Source organism: Mobula birostris, chromosome 12 (genome assembly GCF_030028105.1).
Source record: "Mobula birostris isolate sMobBir1 chromosome 12, sMobBir1.hap1, whole genome shotgun sequence".
Lineage (NCBI taxonomy): Eukaryota > Metazoa > Chordata > Chondrichthyes > Myliobatiformes > Myliobatidae > Mobula > Mobula birostris.
The window spans coordinates 46,713,271-46,737,381 of record NC_092381.1 but is presented as its reverse complement, the minus strand read 5'-3'; the positions used below and the strand labels follow the sequence as shown (position 1 = coordinate 46,737,381).

The 24,111-nt window shown below is 41.2% G+C and overlaps 1 protein-coding gene across 1 annotated transcript in view; it reads right to left on the bottom strand.

Annotated features, from left to right (window-relative positions):
* The window catches only part of LOC140205895 (ras-related protein Rab-3C-like), a 131,617-nt gene that overhangs the window by 94,372 nt on the left and 13,134 nt on the right, over window positions 1-24,111 (bottom strand). Inside the window, exon 2 of the mRNA XM_072273751.1 lies at window positions 22,438-22,665. Coding sequence (XP_072129852.1) covers window positions 22,438-22,665 — 228 coding nt within the window. The remainder of the gene's footprint in view (window positions 1-22,437; window positions 22,666-24,111) is intronic.

Here is a 24,111-nt window from a genome sequence, read left to right as displayed (position 1 = left end):
TGTGAAGACCCAGCTGAGGAAGCGATCTACATTTACTCCAGAAGACTAAATTTGCACTGTGATTGCACTGCCACTGTGAAGCAAAACCTCTTAAACTTGATAGTATAAATGCTCCCTTGCTGCTTTTAAATGGAATTGATTTCAGTCTGTGTATTTTGTCTGCGACCTCTTAACTATTTTTAAAATATTATTTTGACCTTTTAATAGGCTTTGAATGTTTCCAAAAAGACATTGACAAAGGTATAATCTCAATGATTGTTTGGACATGGATACTGGGCCATTCTGGAAGTGGAGCCAGTCACACACTTGGAAACCCTGGGCTACACTGGGCCTGCTAACAGCCAGCTTCTCAATGAAGAAATTGTATGGTCCCAGGAAAGGCAAGCTTGGGAGCACACCAACCAGTGAAGAATCATGCCTACTGAAGAATCATGCCCAGTGAAGTATTAGCCACAAGGAGGTCAGCAGATTAGGAAGGCACTTCAAAGCACAAAGCTCACTAAGTACAAGTTGCCACCTCAGCCTCCATAACTGCCCAATCACTAGATCGCCAGCTGACCAAACTGTCACTGAAATTAAACTACTGAGATTTTGGATGGCTTTATACAAAAGGAAGGCTCTGTATGAAGAAAATGAGGAGGAGAGAATTCAAGGAAGTGGGGCTGAGGAAGTTGTTGATACAGTTGTCAATGGTGGAAGTCAATGGAATAGAGAGAGTTTGTGGAGCTCCAGCAAGTCAACAAGAATTGGAGTTCTGGACAATTGGAACAGAGAGTGATAGGATGCATGCAGCAAACAAAGAGGCTTGTAAGTTTGCTAGAAGCAGCAGTAGCTCGAGGATTAGCAATATTTTATAATTCAAAGGAAGACCAAGCAATTCAGAGAAAGGCAATGTATGATATATGAGAAAAGATGAGTGAGAAAGATAGAAAGCATGTCTGTAAGAGCTTCTGTAGGAATGTAAGAAGGAAGACAACAATTGTTCATCCCAGTTTGGCAAAAGAATAAATCAAGGAAGGTAGTGCACCTGTGGCTGACAAGGGAAATTAGGGATAGTATCAATTCCAAAGAAGAAGCATACAAATTAGCCAGAAAAAGTGGCTCACCTGAGGACTGGGAGAAATTCAGAGTTCAGCAGAGGAGGACAAAGGGCTTAATTAGGAAGGGGAAAAAAGATTATGAGAGAAAACTGGCAGGGAACATAAAAACTGACTGTAAAAGCTTTTATAGATATGTGAAAAGAAAAAGACTCAATGTGTACTTAAGAATGTATAAATAATTGTAGTTTTATACATATAAAAAAATGGAAAAGGTTATATGTGTGAAAAAAGTACATGATATTTGTGAATTCCTTATCCAAATAAAAATAAAATAAAAAAAAAGAAAAGAAAAACATTGGTTAAGACAAATGTAGGTCCCCTACAGACAGAAACAGGTGAATTGATTATGGGGAGCAAGGACATGGCAGACCAATTGAATAATTACTTTGGTTCTGTCTTCACTCAGGAGGACATAAATAATCTTCCAGAAATAGTAGGGGACAGAGGGTCCAGTGAGATGGAGGAACTGAGGGAAATACATGTTAGTAGGGAAGTGGTGTTAGGTAAATTGAAGGGATTAAAGGCAGATAAATCCCCAGGGCCAGATGGTCTGCATCCCAGAGTGCTTAAGGAAGTAGCCCAAGAAATAGTGGATGCATTAATGATAATTTTTCAAAACTCTCTAGATTCTGGACAGGTTCCTGAGGATTGGAGGGTGGCTAATGTAACCCCACTTTTTAAAAAAGGAGGGAGAGAGAAACCAGGGAATTATAGACCGGTTAGCCTAACATCGGTGGTGGGGAAACTGCTAGAGTCAGTTATCAAAGATGTGATAACAGCACATTTGGAAAGCGGTGAAATCATCAGACAAAGTCAGCATGGATTTGTGAAAGGAAAATCATGTCTGACGAATCTCATAGACTTTTTTGAGGATGTAACTAGTAGAGTGGATAGGGGAGAACCAGTGGATGTGGTATATTTGGATTTTCAAAAGGCTTTTGACAAGGTCCCACACAGGAGATTAGTGTGCAAACTTAAAGGACATGGTATTGGGGGTAAGGTATTGATGTGGATAGAGAATTGATTGGCAGACAGGAAGCAAAGAGTGGGAATAAACAGGACCTTTTCAGAATGGCAGGCAGTGACTAGTGGGGTACCGCAAGGCTCAGTGCTGGGACCCCAGTTGTTTACAATATATATTAATGACTTGGATGAGGGAATTAAATGCAGCATCTCCAAGTTTGCGGATGACACGAAGCTGGGTGGCAGTGTTAGCTGTGAGGAGGATGCAGAGTGACTTGGATAGGTTAAGGTGAGTGGGCAAATTCATGGCAGATGCAATTTAATGTAGATAAATGTGAAGTTATCTACTTTGGTGGCAAAAACAGGAAAACAGATTATTATCTGAATGGTGGCCGATTAGGAAAAGGGGAGGAGCAACGAGACCTGGGTGTCATTATACACCAGTCATTGAAAGTGGGCATGCAGGTACAGCAGGCGGTGAAAAAGGCGAATGGTGTGCTGGCATTTATAGCAAGAGGATTCAAGTACAGAAGCAGGGAGGTACTACTGCAGTTGTACAAGGCCTTGGTGAGACCACACCTGGAGTATTGTGTGCAGTTTTGGTCCCCAAATCTGAGGAAAGACATCCTTGCCATAGAGGGAGTACAAATAAGGTTCACCAGATTGATTCCTGGGATGGCAGAACTTTCATATGATGAAAGACTGGATGAACTAGGCTTATACTCGTTGGAATTTAGAAGATTGAGGGGGGAATCTGATTGAAACGTATAAAATCCTAAAGGAATTGGACAGGCTAAATGCAGGAAGATTGTTCCCGATGCTGGGGAAGTCCAGAACGAGGGGTCACAGTTTGAGGATAAAGGGGAAGCCTTTTAGGACCGAGATGAGGAAAAACTTCTTCACACAGCGAGTGGTGAATCTGTGGAATTCTCTGCCACAGGAAACAGTTGAGGCCAGTTCATTGGCTATATTTAAGAGGGAGTTAGATATGGCCCTTGTGGCTAAAGGGATCGGGGGTATAGAGGGAAGGCTGGTACAGGGTTCTGAGTTGGATGATCAGCCATGATCATACTGAATGGCGGTGCAGGCTTGAAGGGCCGAATGGCCTATTCCTGCACCTATTTTCTATGTTTCTATGTTCCTAAGACTGCTGAGGATGTACATGGGTGTCACATTTAAAATAGAGGAAATTTATTTACATAATATCACCTCATGAGAAAACTCATGACCATTTTCAAAATAAAAAAATCCCTTCCTCTTCTCTTTTCGATTTTTCATTGAAGAGGAAGGGAAACAAAATCTAGACATGCATTGTTTGTCATTGCCATTTATCACCATTTTCCAGAGGGTGCATGGGCTGAGGTTGAATTTCTATCAAGATACTCACCTCCAACTCTCTATCTGATCCAGGGAAGAGATAGTCCTCAACTATGGAGGATCTTCATAACTCTCACAAATGATAATCCCCAAGAAAAGTGTTGGAGGAGGATCAGATATCAGCTTTTTGTTAGACACATGTTCCTCAACATGTAGGCCACTTCACTGGGGTTGAAGGAAACATAACAGTATTATTTACACAACTACAATTTTAAAACTAAAATGTGTTGGCTTGAATCGTGTTTAATAGGGCTTTAAGCTTCAATGTGTGTGTGGCTTTTCAGCTGACGATATTGATCCTGGTGGACAGAGCATTTTTTGTTTTCCTTTGGCATTGGCACCAGTTGGTTCAGAAATGCAAACTAGCAAAGTCATTTTACAACTTATTTACCATTTGTGTTTCCATTTTTGAATTTTAGATGTTGATAATGAAAGGACAGATTAGGAAAAGCAGCAAAATAAAAATTCAATACAACGATTTGTTTTAAAAATGAACTGTGCAGTTGAGATCACATTAAATACTGCTTTATTCCTTTCATATTCTTTGTGAATTAATTTGCAGTCTGATGTGCACCCCTGCCGAAATCCTAGAATCTATCCCAATCAATGCTGAATTAACACAAGATTGCCACAAGTAATTACTTTTAGCTCACAAACAGGAGAAAATCTGTAGATGCTGGAAATCCGAGCAGCACACTCAAAATGCTGGAGGAGCTCAGCAGGCCAGGCAGCATCTGTTGAAAAAAGTACCGTCAACGTTTCAGGCCGAGACCCTTCGGCAGGACTGAAGGAGAAAAGCTGAGGAGTAGATTTGAAAGGTGGGGGGAGGGGAGAGAGAACCACCCAAGTGATAGGTGAAACCTGGAGGGGGAGGGATGACGTAAAGAGCTGGGAAGTTGCTTAGTGAGATGAGGTGAGAGACGGAAAAGGGGAAGAGAAATGGAGAAGGGGAGGGGGTTGGGGGCATTGCCAGAAGTTTGAGAAATCAATGTTCATGCCATCAGGTTGGAGGCTACTCAAAAGGAATATAAGGCGTTGTTCCTTCAACCTAAATGTGGCCTTATCACGACTGTGGAGGAGACCATGGATGGACATATTGGAATGGGAATGGGAAGTGGAATTAAAATGGTTGGCCACCGGGAGATCCCGCTTGTTCTGGCATATGGAGCGTAAATGCTCAGCGAAGTAGTCTCCCAATTTACGTTGGGTCTCACCGACATACAGGAAGCCACACGGGGAGCACCGGATACAGTAGAGAGGCCCTAACAGACTAACAGGTGAAGTGTTGCCTCACCTGGAAGGACTGTTTAGGGCCCTGGATGGTAGTGAGAGAGGTGGTGTACAGGCAGGTGTAGCACTTGTTCCACTTGCAAGGATAAGTGCCAGGAGGGAATCAGCAGGGAGGGACAAATGGATAAGGGAGTGATCCCTGCAGAAAGCAGAAAGTGGGGGGGAGGGAAAGACGTGCTTAGTGGTGGGATCCCGATGGAGGTGGCGGAAGTTTCAGAGAATTATGTGCTGGACACAGAGGCTGGTGGGGTGCTAGGTGAGGACAAAAGGAACCCTATCCCTGGTAGGGTGACGGAGGATGGGGTAAAAGCAGATGTATGTGAAGTGGAAGAGATGTGGTTGAGGGCAGCGTTGATGGTGGAGGAAGGGAAGCCCCTTTCTTTGAAAAAGGAGGACATCTCCTTTGTTCTAGAATGCATAGCCTCATCCTGAGAGCAGATGCAGTGGAGATGGAGGAATTGAGAAAAGGGGATGGCACTTTTACAAGTAGTAGGGTGGGATGAAGTGTAGTCTAGGTAGTTGTGAGAGTCTGTGGGTTTGTAATAGACATCAGTGGATAAGGTGTCTCTGGAGATAGAGACAGTAAGATTGAGAAAGGGAAGGGAAGAGAAGTGTGAGAAATGGACCCCAAGTGAATTTGACAGCAGGGTGGAAGTTGGAGCTAAGTTACTTTTAGCTATCCATATTTAAGAAGTTAAACTAGAATCATTAACAAGAGAAAATCTGCAGATGCTGGAAATCCAAGCACAAAATGCTGGAGGAACTCTATGGAAAAAAGTACGGTCAACATTTTGGGCCGAGACCTTTCAGTAGGATTGGAGAAATAAAACTAGAATCATTGCCTGATTGCTACTGAATAATTCCTTCTTGAAGATGTACATGTAGCTTATGCACAGATACAAGTTTGGCTCAACTAAGATGTCCCTGTAGCTGAACTGTACTGCAATATTTACCCCCGGTGTTTACATTCATATATTTGATGCAGTGCATGGGAACCCAATGAACATGCAGAAGACACTTAGAAGAAGTAATCTGAAAAAAGTAGCAATGAATTTCATGCAACAAGTGTCAACTCCATTTTTCAGGCCTCCTAACTTACAATGCATTTACTTTTCCAGAAATGCCTTCATTTCCTTCATTAAATTCCCCAAGAATGCCATACCTTGAGAACACCGAATCATGCAAGCATCTTCAATAAGCTATCAAGAACATTCATATTTACATAATACCAGTAAAATGCCAAGATATACGTTCCTTTGGGCACAATACCACATCTTGATGCTTAAATTGTTGTAATCACTGAGGAATTACTAGTTTGTATAGTGGTTGTTAAATATACTGTAGCACTTTAACAGAACTTGAGTCAGTAAAATAAGCTGATATAAATCATTTTAGTTCAAAGCTTTATTTATTTAGAGATACAGCACAATAAAAAGCCTCTCTGGCCCAACGAGCCCACACTGCCCTATTACACCCGTGTGACCAATTAATCGAATAATCCACAGGTCTTTTGAATGTTGGCAGAAAAGAGAGTATGTGGAACAAACTCGCACAGTAATGGGGAGAATGTACGAACTCGCACAGTAACGGGGAGAATGTACAAACTCACACAGTAACAGGGAGAATGTACGAACTCCTAACGGATGGTGGTGGAATTGAACCCACGTTGCTGGCACTGTAATCGTGTCAGGCTAAACACAACACGACTTAGTCTGGACAACAAACTACTCTGACAAACAACACTCAGTTTGAGTCTGCATTAATTATTGTCTAAATATTGCAAATGAGAGTATCCTATATTCAACTATCCTGAATGATTACTTTCTATACAAGCTTTCAATAAGAGGCACATGTGCTTTCAGAAATTTTTAATTTACTTATATACTGCCAGCACTGTTCCATCTAAGCTGCACAGGTGTGCAGCCACGCAGTAACTGAAATGCTCTTGCGCACACAGTCTTTGCTGCTGCACAAATGGAATTTTCTTTTATATAATGTTCTATTAAAGTGCCGCGCAGTTTTCAAGCCCTGTAAATTATTTCCTGCTCACAGCAATAGCTGGTCTGCACAGCTGTAAAAAAAATTAGAGGGAACATTGACCGCAAGGATTATTTTCAGGGTGACTAAGCTCCATAAAATGCAAGCATAGTATCATTGCAATAGGTTTTGCTTCATTGTTGCAATGTACAAATTGATAGCATTTAAATAGTTCAGGAACCAAAGATTAACCTTTCCTAGTTCTATTGATTCATAAATCAGGAGGTCTCATGTGCTGCTTCAAAGGGCAAACTATGGCTTCTTTTTAAATAACATATATTGTTTTAAACCATTTTCCAGTGTATAAAAACACAATTTCTTTGCTGATATATCTACCTAATTAACACTTAATTTGATAGAAATCCCTAAATTTATGCATATTATAATATTTGTTTAAATATAATTGATTAACTTGCATATAAGGAAACTGAGCAGGTTTGAGGTATTGTCTCTGAGAATTCTGCATTAATCTACCAAAACAAATATTTTCTTTGTACCTGACCAAGAATATCAGATTAATTTTTTACCAGATACATTGAATGGTTGAATGCAATATGAAAATGTACCAATTACATAAACAAATCTATATCATGTGGATCAAAATACCAATAGAATTTTGACCATTACTACTGCCCAATATTTTTTCTTATGTTACTAAAAACAGGAATATGAATAAGCTAGAAGACTGCTCAAATTTGTTCTTGCATTAAAAATGATAATGGCTGGAATTCAATTAGAGCTCTAGATTCCTTAATTCCTTCAGCAGCCAAGAATCTATTTACTTCAGAATTAAATATATTCACAACTCCAAGGTTGAGAGTCTCGAAGATACTAACCCTGAGTGAAGCAATTTGTCAGCATCTTTGAAAGAAGAGCTCATCTTGAACTTTGACCACCTCCTTGAACTTCTAGTGACTTTTGACAATTTACAGGGCTACGGTAGGAAACTTTGTCACATGGTGTGAGCAGAATTATCTGCAGCTTGATGTGAAAAAGACTGAGGAGCTGGTGGTAGACCTGAGGAGAGCTAAGGTACCGGTGACCCCTGTTTCCATCCAGGGGGTCAGTGTAGACATGGTGGAGGATTACAAATACCTGGGGATACAAATTGACAATAAACTGGACTGGTCAAAGAACACTGAGGCTGTCTACAAGAAGGATCAGAGCCGTCTCCATTTCCTGAGGAGACTGAGGTCCTTTAACATCTGCCAGACGATGCTGAGGATGTTCTACGAGTCTGTGGTGGCCAGTGCTATCATGTTTGCTGTTGTGTGCTGGGGCAGCAGGCTGAGGGTAGCAGACACCAACAGAATCAACAAACTCATTCGTAAGGCCAGTGATGTTGTGGGGATGGAACCGGACTCTCTCACGGTGGTGTCTGAAAAGAGGATGCTGTCCAAGTTGCATGCCATCTTGGTCAATGTCTCCCATCCACTACATAATGTACTAGTTGGGCACAGAAGTACATTCAGCCAGAGACTCATTCCACCGAGATGCAACACAGAGCGTCATAGGAAGTCATTCCTGCCTGTGGCCATCAAACTTTACAACTCCTCTCTTGGAGGGTCAGACACCCTGAGCCAATAGGCTGGTCCTGGACTTATTTCCTGGCATAATTTACAAATTACTATTTAACTAATTATGGTTTTATTACTATTTATTATTTATGGTGCAACTGTAACGAAAACCAATTTCCCCCGGAATCAATAAAATAAGACTATGACTATGAGTATGACAACGCATCCTTTCATTGCCATGTTTCTAAACAATGCACAAACTATGATGAAGGCCATTAAATTCAGTATTATTTTAGCAGTGTATGGACCAAATATCACTGCATAATATTAGCATAATATTATTGCAATAGGTTTTGCTTCATTGTTGCAATGTACAAGTTAATAGCATTTAAATAGTTCAGGAACCAAAGATTTATCCAACAAAGCATTTGAGACTTTAGTATCAAACTGACAAAGGCACTACAACTTCAATGAAGTGACTAAAAGTAGAAATTCAAATCAGTGCTGATTTAGGAAATATGGATAACACTGGATAACTCAATTCAGAGCAGTTTTGTGAAAAATATATGCTAATCAAGCACATTTACATGCATCCTGGAAAAAACCCTGCAAATGCATTTGCAAATTAAACAAAGTGCAAATATTCTTCACGCTTTGATCTTCCATAACAAAATATAGACTGTAACGTGTCCTCTCTTTACACTTCTCCCACATCACCCTCCTGCCCATTTCACCCGAAATCTTTTTGCCTCCCTCCTTAAGAAAAACAGTGCAATGTCTGCTCTCTTTAATTCTTTACATTTAAACACATTTTAAATTTGATTTAATTGGCTTTTTTATTTTTACCACGATTTTAAAAATCCTGTTCTCATGTAATCGTTGCCTGCAGGGTTATCCTGTGATAACAGTAAAATTCAAAACCAAATTGTTGCAAATACCTGAAATCTAAAACAAAAGCTGAAAATTCTGGAAATACTTAGCAGATCAAGCTGAATCAGTAATCACAGAAATAAAATCATCGTTTCATGCCAATAGCATGCTAAAGGCCTTTATATATCTATTTGATAACATGTGCCAAACTGACTTATGTTGAATAATTCTCAGTGTGAATCATAGATTTGTACAACACAAAAATGAGGTCTTTGGACCCACTGAGCCTTTGCCAACTTTTCCTCCATCTACATTAATCAATTTGCCCACATTAAAATTATACCCTTCATGGCAACAACTAATGGAATGCCTACTGAAGTGCTTCTTAAAATTGTAACTGTACCCAATTCTACCATCTTCTCTGACATGTATTCCAGTTATCAAACACTAAGATCCCCTTTAAACCTTAAAACCATACCCCCTCCACCCTCTAGTTTTTGATATCCTTACCATACTATTTATGCTCATTTTGCCTCTCAAAATCTTACTTACTATCAGGTGACTCCTCAGCCCCTCTTGCTCCAGGGGAAACAAGTTATCAAATTTCTCCTCCAGATTAGGCAACATCTGGAGAATGTCTTCTGCACCCTTTCCAGTGCAATTCCATCCTTCTCATAGCTTGGCACACACAATAATCTATGTAAGCAAACCAGTGTTTTGCAAAGTCGCAACACAACATTTAAACTGTCATATTCTATGACCTGAACTACGAAAGCAAGTTCAAATGGCAGCGCAGTAGCATAGCAGTTCGGGCTTCACAGCGTGACCAACCACTGATTGAGGTTCAATTCCCACTGCTGTCTGTAAGGAATTTATACATTCTCCTCATGACCGTATGGGTTTCCTCCAGATACTTTGCTTTCCTCCCACATTCTAGAGATGTACAGTTGGAGTTAGTGAGTTGTAGAAATGCTACGTTGGCAGCAGAAGCATGTCGACACCTGAGGGCGGCCCCGAGCACAAACCGTGATCTACGTTGGCTGTTTGCACACACAAATGGCACATTTCACTGTATGTTTCGATGTACCCGTGGCAAATAAAGCTAATCTTTCATCTTTATCAATATACTATATACAAAATGCTGGAGGAACTCAGCAGGCTGGGCAGCTGGAAAAGAGTAAACAGCCGATGTTTTGGGCCGAGACCCTTCATCAGGATGGCTCTGAACATGATTATTTTCTATCACTCACATATCATTTAAAATCCAAACGACATATGATGAAAGCTCTAGGCTTGCTTCTGTGGATATTTTCCTTTATATCTCTGTACGTTACTCAAAAATGCTTCAAAGACTTTGAATTACTTGTACTAGTTATATCAGCAAAATAGCTTTACCATGGATAGTTAACAGAATCAGATTTATTATCACTCCAGTATCTTGTAATATTTCTTTGTTTTGCATCTGTGGTTCCAGGTTCTTCTTCAGGCAGGAATTAATTCTAGACATGTCAAACCTCTCAGAGCACTTCTTCACTGTAGATCTGATGGATAGTTATTGAAGCAGGTCACCATGCTCTGCTTAGGCATCAGTCTGATTGCTGCCCGTTTGAAGCAGGTGCAAGCACCCAGCTGCAACAGGTGTCATACTGATTACTCCCACCAGCTGGTCAGAACAGATTTTCAGCATCCTGCAGGTACGCCGTCAGGCCTGATGGCTTGTGAGGGCTCACCCTCTCAAAGGATGATCTAATATCGATCTTCAAGACAAAGACTGCAGGTTGCTAGATGCTGTGTGAATTTGTACAAGGGTAATATTCTGCTCCCTTTCAAAATATGCATGAAAGGATTTGAACTCAAATGGGAGAGAAGCATCAGAGCCATTTATGTTTTAGGTTTTATAGGAAGTAATGGCATGCAAAGCCTGCAACAGCTGATGTGCATCCGGTTGCAGCTCTAACTTCAAACACTCCCACATGCTTATACTGGCATCTGTAGGTCATACCCGAACTTCTTGTAGGGTTCTGGATCATATCTAGGAGGGATACTAAGAATCTCATTGAATGGTGCCACAACAGTAACCTCTCACTCAACGTCAGCAAGATCAAAGAGCTGATTATTGGCTCATGGACCTCCGGTAGAAACTGGAGGTCCATGAGCCAGTGCTCATTAGGAGACCAGAGTTGGAGAGGGTCAGCAACTTTAAATTCCCTGATGTTACCATTTCAGAGGATCTGCCTTGGAAGCAGCACATAAGTACCATTTCAAAGAAGCACCTCTACTTTCTTAGAGGTTTGAGCAGATTCAGCATGTCATTCTAAAACCTTGACAAACTTCTGACAATGCACAGTAGAGATTATCCTGATCATGGCCTGATATGGAAAAGCCTACAAAAAGTAGTGGATATGGCCTAGCCCAATACAGGAAAAACCCTCACCACCATTGAGCACATGTACAAGGAGTGTTGCCACAAGAAAGTAATATCTATTATCAAAGATGCGCACCATCCAGACCGTGCTTCCTTTTTAATACTGCAAACAAGAAGGAGGTACAGGAGCATTAGATCCCACACCTCCACATTCAGAACAGCTATTATCCTTCAATCACCAGGCTCCTAACCCCGCATGATTAACTTCACCCACCTCAGCACTGAGCCAATTCCACAACCAAGGGATTCACTTTCAAGGACTCTACAAATCGTGTTCTCAGTTTATTTATTTATTTTGTGTTTGCACTGTGTGTCTTCTTCTGCACGTAGATTGTTTGTCCATGTTTGTGTGTAGTTTTTCATTGATTCTGCTGTATTTCTTTGTTCTACTCTGAATGCCTACAAGAAAATAAATCTCAGGGTAGTATATGCTAACATAAACGTACTTTGAACTTTAGCAGGGCCAATTAACTAGAACACTTGGAAGTTTTTGACAAGACCAGGCCGTTCGGCCCAACAAAGCTTGCCGAATTCCTATTCATATCATATGTTGAAATAACTAACGGGTTTAGATTTGAAAGTCTCTCAGGTGCTACTCTCAACTACACAACTAGGTAGTTTGTTCCATGTGTTCACAACTCACTTTGTAAAGAAATGCTTTGTAAAGAAAAAGGAGACTGAAAACTCCTTTTAACCAGTCTGCACCTATGGCCCCATGTCCTCATTGATGGGTTAATTTTGAAGTAGCTGCTGGCATCCATTTTACTGATACCCTTAATGATTTTGAGCATTTCTATCATGTCTCCTCTCATTCTACATCTACTTAGGCTAAAAAGATTTAATTCTTTTAACCTTTCTTCATGGCTCATACCTGCAACCTGGAATGAGTCTAGTTGCCCATCACTGAACTCTCTCCAGTGCCTTCACACTCCTCACAAAATATGGCCAAAATCGTACACAGTACTTAAGGTGTAGGTGTAGGCTCACAAGTGCATTATACAGTTTATGGAGATCTGATTGATTGCGGACTCCAGGAAGAGGAAGTCAGGAGAACATACTCCAATCAGCAGTGGAAAGGATGAGCAGCTACAAGCTTGGGGGATCTATCCTGGCTCCAGTACACCGATACAGTCATGAAGAAGGTATGCCAGTGCCCGTACTTCATTAGGATTTTGGGGAAATTTGGTATGTTACCAAAGACTCTAAAATATTTCTACAGATGTACAGTGGAGAGCATTCTGAGTGGTTTCAACACCACCTGTTATGGAGGCTCCAGTGTGCAGAATTGAAAGAGCCTGCAAAGGGATCCAGACTCCGCCCCCTGCATTGCTGGCATAGGCCTCCCCACCACTGAGGACATCTTCAAAAGGCGGTGCTTCAAGAAGGCAACATCCATTATTAAGAACCCTCACCATCCAGCACATGCCCACTTCTCATTACTACCATCAAGGAGGAGGTACCAGAGCCTGAAGACCCATCTCAACATTTCAGGAACAGCTTCTTCGCCTCCACCATCAGATTTCTGAATGGTCCATGAACACTACCTCACCATTCCTCTTCTACTCTATTTGTTTTTGTAACTTACTGTCATTTATATGTCTTGCACTGTACTGCTGCCACAAACAACAAATTTCATGGCAGACGTCAGTGATAATAAACGTGATGCTGCCAAAGATTTTCCACTTAAACGCCAGCAAATCGACTGCACTTTGCCAATAAGCTCCAACAGAGGTTCAGTGGGACAGCACAGACATCTTTAGATTTCTCAGCTCTCAGGCCTGTAAAGCAGTCAGCTAATCCTCTGCCAGGTTAGTCTGTAGACCTGGCAAGGTTACTGAGGCCATTTTAAGATCAATGGGAATTAACAAGCACTGGGAGAACAATTTGGAGAGCTACTAATTTATTTAAGTCAGTAACTTCAATTCATTTAATAATTTTAAGTATGTCTGGGAACATTTTCGGTTACATTTTTTCAATTTTTAAAATTTCTGTAAATAATTTTATTTTCTTATTTTTTAATGGTTCCTAAAGATTTATGGATATCAAAAGCATTCAAAAATATTCAATTTTAGCTGCAACTTTGATAGTCATTCAGTCCAAGGACAGGCTTCACTGGCTGTCAAAAGTATTTTGGTATCTCAAAGGGAGCCATTGCACTGTGCTATTTCAGGTTACAATGTTGTGTTGGTACCAAGTGACCAAGTAGAAGATTGCATGGTTTAAGAGCAGGTGGTTAGTCACATTCATCTTCAAACCATGTACAAAAAAGATAGAAAGAGTAGGGCGAAGGATGATTGGGGGAAGTATTGTTTGAAGATCTGCCCCTTCTGTTGTCCATTTGATTGACAATTTATGCACCCAGCACTCCTGCTGGGAACAGGGATGGACCTAACTTCTCACTCTCAGATAGGCAACCAACTGGAGTGAGCAACTTGAACAGCTTTTCCCCATGGGTGACATGGTAGGACAACCTGTATGTGGAGTGGAAAAGGTGACAAGTCATCAGTCCCTGTTTGTTGTCGCTGCAGACTATATATTAATCGTTACAGAATGGTTGTTATCTTTCCCAATGGAAAGTGGATAGATCCAAGTGGAATTGTTGCTTTAATTGCTGAAGGTTTGAGAGGCCTGATGCAACAGATTCATCAGAGCAATGTGAACTTAATTGAGGCCAAGTGCCACCTACAATTAAAATCAGAGATGAGAAAGGATTTTGCTAACTGATTAAATTCAATCCCACCTAAATAGCTCTAAGGATTAAACTCACTGACATTAGTAATTGGGCTAGGGTAATTATGCTCATTAATTGCATTCAAAGAAAATGGTTAATCAGATGGCTCATGCCATACAGATAATTTTTTTTTAATATTGACTTTAGTCTTTTCCCTTTTCTTTGCAAGAATGGAATGGTGTTTGAGATTTTTTTTTTAGAAGATGTAATTATAATCCAGGCTTGCATTATTTCAGATAAATCTTTGTTTAATATAGAATGATTTGAAAAGTATTCCTGGTTTAGACCACACTAGTCACAGAACTATAGTTAACAGGTCATTGCACAAAAAGAAAAGCAGGAAAGCATTCTTCTTCACACAAGAATAAAAGATCTGATTTAGAAAGTGAGGGAGCATAACAAATTAAGGAATTAAAAAGGAGTTCTGCAATCGAGTTAATGTTGAATGATAAATTATATACAGCTTAAAGGTTAAAATCATCACCTAGCAGGAAAAAGTAATAAAGAATGCAAAATAAAGTGCATACTCTGCATGATCTAATATCACCCTTTGTCTTTGCTTTATTAATGTTAATTATATTTATCACTGTATACTTAATCTGCAAAATTAGCCAAGTCGGAGAAAGCAGAGAGTGGGGTTGAGAGGGATATTAATCAGCCTTGATGGAATGGTGGAGCACGCTTGATGGACCAACTAGCCTAATTCTGCTCCACGTTTTATAATCTCAAAATCTACATTTAACATGTAGATGCTTCAGAAAGGACAGAGAGGGAAGCAAAAGAGGTGGGGGCATGGCACTGATGATCAGAGATAGTGTCATGGCCGTAGAAAAGGAGGATGACATGGAGGGATGGTCCATGGAGTCTCTGTGGGTGGAAGTTAGGAACAGGAAGGGGTCTACTCTACTGGGTATTTTTTATAGATCACCCAATAGTAACAAGGACATCGAGGAGCAGATAGGGAGACAGATTCTGGAAAGGTGTAATAATAACAGGGTTGTCATGATGGGAGATTTTAATTTCCCAAATACCGATTGGCATGTCCCTAGAGCGAGGGGTTTAGATGGGGTGGAGTTTGTTAGGTGTGTTCAGGAAGGTACCTTGACACAATACGTAGATAAGCCAACAAGAGAAGAGGCTGTACTTGATTTGGTATTGGGAAATGAACCTGGTCAGGTGTCAGATCTCTCAGTGGGAGAGCATTTTGGAGATAGTGATCACAATTCTATCTCCTTTACCATACCATTGGAGAGGGATAGGAACAGACAAGTTAGGAAAGCGTTTAATTGGAGTAAGGGGAAATATGAGGCTATCAGGCAGGAATTCGGAAGCATAAATTGGAAACAGATGTTCTCAGGGAAATGTACAGAAGAAAAGTGGCAAATGTTCAGGGGATATTTGCGTGGGGTTCTGCATAGGTATGTTCCAATGAGACAGGGAAAGGATAGTAGGTTACAGGAACAGTGGTGTATAAAGGCTGTTGAAAATCTAATCAAGACAAAAGAAGAGCTTATGAAAGGTTCAAAAAGCTAGGTAATAATAGAGAGCTAGAAGATTATAAGGCTAGCAGGAAGGAACTCAAGAAAGAAATTATGAGAGCCAGAAGGGGCCATGAGAAGGCCTTGGCAGACAGGATTAAGGAAAACCCCAAGGCATTCTACAAGTATGTTAAGAGCAAGAGGATAAGATGTGAGAGAATAGGACCAATCAAGTGTGACAGTGGAAAACTGTGTATGGAACCAGAGGAGACAGCAGAGGTACTTAATGAGTACTTTGCTTTAGTATTCCCTACGGAAAAGGATCTTGGCAGTTGGAGGGATGACTTACAGTGGACTGAAAAGCTTGAGCATATAGACATTAAGAAAGAGGATGTGCTGCATCTTTTGGAAAGCATCAAGTTGGATAAGTCACACACATCAAAGTTGCTGGTGAATGCAGCAGGCCTGCTGTGTTCACCAGCAACTTTGATATGTGTTGCTTGAACTTCCAGCATCTGCAGAATTCCTGTTGTTTGCGTTTAAGTTGGATAAGTCACTGGGACCAGAAGAGATGTACCCCAGGCTACTGTGGGAGGTGATGGAGTTGATTGCTGAGCCTCTGGCAATGATCTTTGCATCATCAATGAGGACGGGAGAAGTTCCGGAGGATTGGAGGGGTGTGCATGTTGTTCCATTATTCAAGAACGTGAGTAGAGATAGCCCAGGAAATTATAGACCAGTGAGTCTTATCTCAGTGGTTGGTAAGTTGATGGAAAAGATCCTGAAAGGCAGGATTTATGAACATTTGGAGAGGCATAATATGATTAGGAATAGTCAGCATGGCTTTGTCAAAGGCAGGTCGTGCCTTACGAGCTTGATTGAATATTTTGAGGACGTGACAGTAGAGCAGTAGATGTAGTGTATATGAATATCAGCAAGGCATTTGATAAGGTACCCCATGCCAGGCTTATTGAGAAAGTGAGGAGGCATGGGATATAAGGGGACATTGCTTTGTGGATCCAGAACTGGCTTGCCCACAGAAGGCAAAGAGTGGTTGTGGACAGGTCATATTCTGCAAGGAGGTCGGTCACCAGTGGTGTGCCTCAGGGATCTGTTCTGGGACCCCTACTCTTCATGATTTTTATAAATGACCTGGATGAAGAAGTGGAGGGAGGGGTTAGTAAATTTGCTGATGACATGAAGGTTGGGGTGTTGTGGATAGTGTGGAGGGCTGTCAGAGGTTACAGCGGGACATTGATAGATTGCAAAAATGGGCTGAGAAGTGGCAGATGGAGTTCAACCCAGATAAATGTGAGGTAGTTCATTTTGGTAGGTCAAATATGATGACAGAATATAGTATTAATGGTAAGACTCTTAGCAGTGTGGAGGATCAGAGGGATCTTGGGGTCCGAGTCCATAGGATACTCAAGGCTGCTGTGCAGGTTGACTCTGTGGTTAAGAAAGCACACAGTTCATTGGCCTCCATCAATTGTAGGATTGAGTTTAGGAGCCAAGAGGTAATGTTGCAGCTATATAGGACCCCAGTCAGACCCAACTTGGAGTACTGTGCCCAGTTCTGGTCGCCTCACTACAGAAAGGATGTGGAAGCCATAGAAAGGGTGCAGAGGAGATTTACAAGGATGTGGATTGGGGAGCATGCCTTATGAGAATAGGTTGAGCATGAGAGGGCACAGTTTTAAGGAGCTTGGAAGTAGGTATAGAGGAGATATCAGGGGTAAGTTTTTTTTTACGCAGAGAGTGGTGAGTGTGTGGAATGGGCTGCTGGCGACAGTGGTGGAGGCAGATATGATAGGGTCTTTTAAGAGACTCCTGGACAGGTACATGGAGCTTAGGAAAATAGAGGGCTATGGGTAACCCCAGGTAATTTCTCAGGTAAGGACAGCTTTGTGGGCCGAAGGGCCTGTATAGTGCCATAGGTTTTCTATGTTTCTATGTTTCTAACAGTTTGTAAAAGAATACAAACAATTTTCTCTCAATTGTTTATTCAGACAACAACCATGCCAGGACCGATATAAAAAGCTTTGCACGGTGCTCTCTGGGACACTGCCTTGTGTACAAGCTTTTGGCTGCACAGAACATTTTTCTGAAAGAGAATGAAGGCAGCAACTGACAAACTGAAAATTTTGCTTAAGCCATTCAGGATGAGATAGTCCTGATAGGACCTCCCCTCAATTGACTCAGCAGCTTTGGACACAATGTTCTACCACAGAATGAGTGAGTCATGGTTATTTCCTGGATTACAGTTGGTGTAGTAATGTACCTGTAGGTAAATACAGCTCAAATAATAACCTGTTGCAAGTCATTTTCTACTCATGGAAAGCAATCCTGCTAACTATGTTTAAATAGAAGGAAAATCAGGCGGTTTAAAACTAAGTGCCCCTGCAACCATTGCACCTGATTACACCCTCCATAAACTTACATTCATCTGAAACCTTGCTGTGTTGCCCTAATTGGTACTGTCCCATTCACCTAATACTCCTGTGCCCATGGTCTCAGCATAATTTGAAAATTCTCATGCTTGTTTTCAAATGTCTCAGATTTTCACTGCTCCCTATCTGTATAATCCCCACAACCTACATAAAATGCTGGAGGAAATCAGCAGGTCTGTGCAACTAACCTCAGAGATTTCTGCACTCCTTGAATGGACATTTAATTTTAAATCTAGTTAGAAAAGTATAGCACAACAAACAGGGACTTCAGCCCACCTTGTCTCTGCTGAGCCATTTAAACTGCCTACTTCCAATATGCACTGGGACCATAGTCCTCCATATCCCTACCATCCTTATACGTATTCAAACTTCTCTTAAAACGTTGAAATCGAGCTCGCATGTACCACTTGCACCAGCAGCTCAGTCCACACTCTCGCAACCCTCTGAGTAAAGAAGTTTCCCCTCAGGTTCCCCTTAAATCTTTCACCCTTAACCCATGACTTCTAGTTGTAGTCCCACCCAACTTCAGTGGAAAAAGCCTGCTTGCATTTACCCTCTCTGTACCCCTCATAATCTTGTGTACCTCTATCAAATTTTCCGTTAATCTTCTATGTTCCAGGGAATAAAGTCCTAACATATTCAATCTTTCCATATAACTCAGGTCCTCCAGACCCAGCAACATCCTTGTAAATTTTCTCTATACTTTTTCAACTTTATTTACATCTTTCCTGTAGGTAGGTGTAACTGCACACAATACTCCAAATTACGCCTCGCCAATGTCTTATACAACTTCAATTTAACATTCCATGTCCTGTGTTCAATACTTTGATTTATGAAGGCCAATGTGCCAAAAGCTTTCTTTATGATCCTCTCTACCTGTGACACCACTTTCAATGAATTATGGACCTGTATTTCCAGATCTATTTCTTCTACCACAGGGGTCCCCAACCTTTTTTGCACTGCGGACCAGTTTAATATTGGCAATATTCTTGCAGACCGGCCGACCAGGGGTGGGGGTGGGGGCGGGCGGGGGGGTGTAGGGTTGCCAACGGACAAGAGTAGCAGTCAAGTACGTTGTGTTTACCCAGAGGAAGACTACAATGACCATGAAGCCTTACACGGGCACCAGTGCACATGCGTGACCTGCCCATGCGTGTACCTGCCAATTTTTTTTCTGCAAATTATTTTTGGCAATTCTGTTCGGGGTTGGGAGTTGTTAATCACGACCGGAAAATAGGTAATAAGTGGCTAATACACTCAATTTCGTTTCTAAAAGGGTTTATCTAACGAACTTAATATTAAACACACAGCGCACATTTTCCTTGCGTGAATATAGTGATAATTATCAGGGGAGGACAGGGGAGCTTGAAGTAAGTGTTGAATGAACTTCCAGTAGAAGTGGCAGAAGCAGGTTCGACATTATCATTTAAAGAAAAATTGGATAGATATATGGACAGGAAAGGAATGGAGGGTTGTGGGCTGAGTGCAGGTCGGTGGGACTAAGTGAGAGTAGTGTTCGGCACGGACTAGAGGGGCCGAGATGGCCTGTTTCTGTGCTGCAATTGTTATATGGTTATATAAGTAAGTCAATAGCATCATAACATTTAAAGTAACGTTTGGATATTAAACACACAGCATATATTTTCCCCATGTGAACATATAAAATCATTGCAACACACCAATATCGCTGAATCAGTGGGAGCCCTGGGCTTGTTTCGCTGCAACAAGACGGTCCCATCGAGGGGTGATGGGAGACAGCGATACTCGAAGGGGGTTCCTTATGTCCAGTCTATTCCGCAATTTAGTTTTTGTTGCATTCATTACAGAAAACTCCGCTTCGCAGAAAAATGTTGGAAACGGAAGCAACGTTTTCAGTGCTTTCGTGGCTATCTCAGGATATTCAGCCTTGACTTTGATCCAGAATGCCGGCAGAAATGTTATGTCAAACATACTTTTCAGCCCGTCGTCATTTGCAAGCTCGAGGAGTTGATCTCCTTCCCGCGCTGACATGGATGACGCACGGGTAATGACCTCGCATGCATAATGGATCAACAGTGGCCGTGACAGGGAATGAGGAAAGGTGCAGCTGACTCATATCGCCAAATCATATCGTTTCCTCGCGGCCTGGTACCCGTCCACGGCCCGGTGGTTGGGACCGCTGTTCTACCACACCTCAGTGCCCTACCATTCATTGTGTAAGACCTACATGATGAACAGAAGCTTCAGAAGACTGCCCAAAAACCTATAATTCCTTATTTCTTTTCCCCTCAGGATATTCCTTAAAACCTACTTTTTTCTGCTCTAATATCTCCCTTTGTCTTCACCCAAGTCCTGCCTTCTTCCCAGCATTGAGAATATCTACAAAAGGTGAAGCTTCAAATAGGCAGCATCCATCATTCAGGATCACTATCACCTGGGACATGCTCCCTTCTCATTGCTACCATTAAGGAGAAGATACAGGAGCCCGAAGACACACACTCAACAATTTAGGAACAGCTTCTGCCCCTCCGACATCAGATTTCTGAACAATGAACCAACCCATGAACACTACCTCACTATTTTTTATCTCTATTGGCACTACTTGTTTAACTTATATATTTATAATTTACACCAGGCTTTGTTTGACCTCAACTCATTCATAGAAACATAGAAAGCCGACAGCACAATACAGGCCCTTCAGCCCACAAAACTGCGCCAAACATATCCTTACCTTAGAACTACCTAGGCTTTACCCATAGCCCTCTATTTTTCTAAGCTCCATGTAGCCATCCAGGAGTCTCTTAAAAGACCCCATCGTTTCCGCCTCCACCACCACCGCCGGCAGCCCATTCCACACACTCACCATTCTCTGCGTAAAAAACTTACCCCTGATATCTCCTCTGTACCTACTTCTAAGCACCTTAAAACTATGCCCTCTCATGCTAGCCATTTCAGCCCTGGGGAAAAGTTTCTGACTATCTACACGATCAATGCCTCTCATCATCTTATACACCTCTATCAGGTCACCCCTCATCCTCCGTCACTCCAAGGAGAAAAGGCCGAGTTCACTCAAACTATTCTCATAAGGCATGCTCCCCAATCCAGGCAACATCCTTGTAAATCTCCTCTGCACCATTGCTATGGTTTCCACATTCTTCCTGTAGTGAGGTGACCAGAACTGAGCACAGTACTCCAAGTAGGCTCTGACCAGGATCCTATATAGCTGCAATATTACCTCTCAGTTCTTAAACTCTATCCCATGACTGATGAAGGCCAACGCACCGTATGCCTTCTTAACCACAGAGTCAACCTGCGTAGCAGCTTTGAGTGTCCTATGGACTCGGACCCCAAGATCCCTCTGATCCTCCACACTGCCAAGAGTCTCACCATTAATACTATATTCTGCCATCATGCTTTTCATGAAATTGCTTTCCTCAAATACATAAATAACATGGTTCCGTCAGATCCCCAAAATAATTTCCTTGTTTGCCACTTTTTAAGGTGGTGAATTTTAGGTCTGAATGCTTCATAAAATCTTACATTCATTTTCATGTTCCTCCTGTAGGCATATCTTCACTTCCCAAGAAAGAATTTTACTTCAACGGTTCAATCAATCCATACCAAATAGCCTAAGTTTAAACACCTTACTGAGTGTATTGGGTATTCTACAGTGACTTGTCCTCCCAACAGACTTTGGAAGTTTAAACCAAAAAAGCTGATTCAGTAATGTCCAGAATATTCGTAACTTTTAATTTCATTATATTCCATAAAAAGGAAGTAAAATATTCATGTTAGTAGAATTAAATACAACTTAGCAGCATTTAAAAGGCTATCAAATGTCAGTGAGAAGATGAACAGGAATCAGCAGAAATAGAGCTCTTTCCCTTGCTACTGCATATTTTCTCTACTCTCCACTATATGCTTTCTCCAAACCTTAACCTCTTAAGTCTTCACTTTCCTTCCAAAATGTCCACTGCTGAACTCCTATCTGAGCTCAGCTATTGGTACCTCATAATGTTGCCTCCTCAATGCCACAAAAATGGCCACCCTCGTTGATACAGCAATTAAGAGTCACAATCACAATATTGAATATGATAATTTTCAATATTTCTTTTGCACACTAGCACTCAGAGTTAACTTATTAAGCTATGCAAGGAGGGAAGCATTTTCTGTGTTTCATTGATTCAGGGAAAAAATGATAAGGCGAAAACATCACCTACCCAAATCTGCAACTTGACCCTTTTATCATTTCTGTAAACGGTCTTCACTTTAAAGTCAATACCAACGGTACTAACGAAGGCTGATGTGAATGTGTCATCTGCATATCTGAAAAGGAAAGAAGTCTTGCCCACACTGCTGTTTCCAATTATGAGAAGTTTGAACATATAATCAAAATTCTGATCTGATGCATCCTTCTGTCCATATCTTGAATCTGCGGCAGATGCCATCTAAAAAAAAAGCAGATGAAATTGCAAACTATCAAAAAGTTGCTTAAGGAACATGCTGTAGTGAAAACTATATTATAACTAGATGATAAAAATAACAGAGTGAGGCAGCATATATAATCAGTAATCAAACAGAAAACAGTACTTCAGCCTGTGACAACTATGCTGACAATGATGCCAGTTTAAATTAATCCTACCTGCTTGCACATCATCTATATCCACTGAGGCTCTGCCTATTGCTTTGCCTGCCTAAATGCCTCTTAAATATTGCTATCATATCTACTATATCTCCTTAACAGCACTTTCCAGACACTTATGACTCTATTTTTAAAAAACTTGCTTCATAAATATCCTTTCAATTCTTCCCTTAAAGCTTTGCCCTCTGGTATTTAATGTGCCCATCCTGGGGGGAATGAAAGAAACTGACTACCTATCCTATCTATGCTCCACTTAATTTTATATACTTCCATAAAGTCACCAACTCTTCAGAAAAAAACAGTCCAGGTTTATCCAAACTCTCTTTATAGATAATATTTTCTCAAGACAACATCCTGATGAACCCCTTATGCATCTCTCCACACCCTCTGCATCCTCCCTATAAATGCAGTGATCTGAAATGCACAAAATACTCCAAATTTTACCTAACCAAAGAATCTGAATCAGGTATATCACTGGCATATGTCGTGAAATGTGCTGTTTTGTGGCAGCAGTACATTGCAAGACATAATATTTTAAAAACTAAATTACAATATATACAGTACATATTTTTAAAATTCAAATTAATTAAGCCGTGCAAAAAGAAAGTCAAAAAAAGCGAGATAGTGTCATTGTCCATTCAGAAATTTAATGTTGGTGGGGAAAAATATGTTCCTAAAACACTGAGTATGTCTCTTCAGGCCCCTGTACCTCTCCTTGATGGTAGCAATGTGAAGAAGGCATGTCCTGGGTGATAGGAGTCCTTAGTGATGGATCTCACGTTTTTGAACCATTACCTTTAGAAGATGTCCTCAGTGCAGAGGAGGCCGAGGATTGAGCTGGCAGAGTTTACAACTTTCTGCGACTTTGTCCAATCCTGTACAGAGGTCCCTCTGTAGCAGACGGTGATGCAACCAAGTAGAGTGTTTTCCACGATATGTGTATTTGTAGAAATTTGTGAGTCTTTTGGTGGCATTCCAAGTCACCTCACACTCCTCATGAAATATAGCCATCAGTGTGCCTTCATTGAAATTGCATCTATGTGTTAGGCCCAGGATAGACCACCAGAGATGTTGACACCAAGGAACTTGAAACTCCTCACCCTTTTCACTACTGATCCCTCGATGAGGGCTGGTGTGTGTTCCCTTGACTTTCCTTCCTGAAGTCCACAATCAATTCTTTGATCTTACTGACATTGAGTGCAAAGTTGTTGTTGTGTCACCACTTAACCAGCTGATTTATTTCACTCCTGTG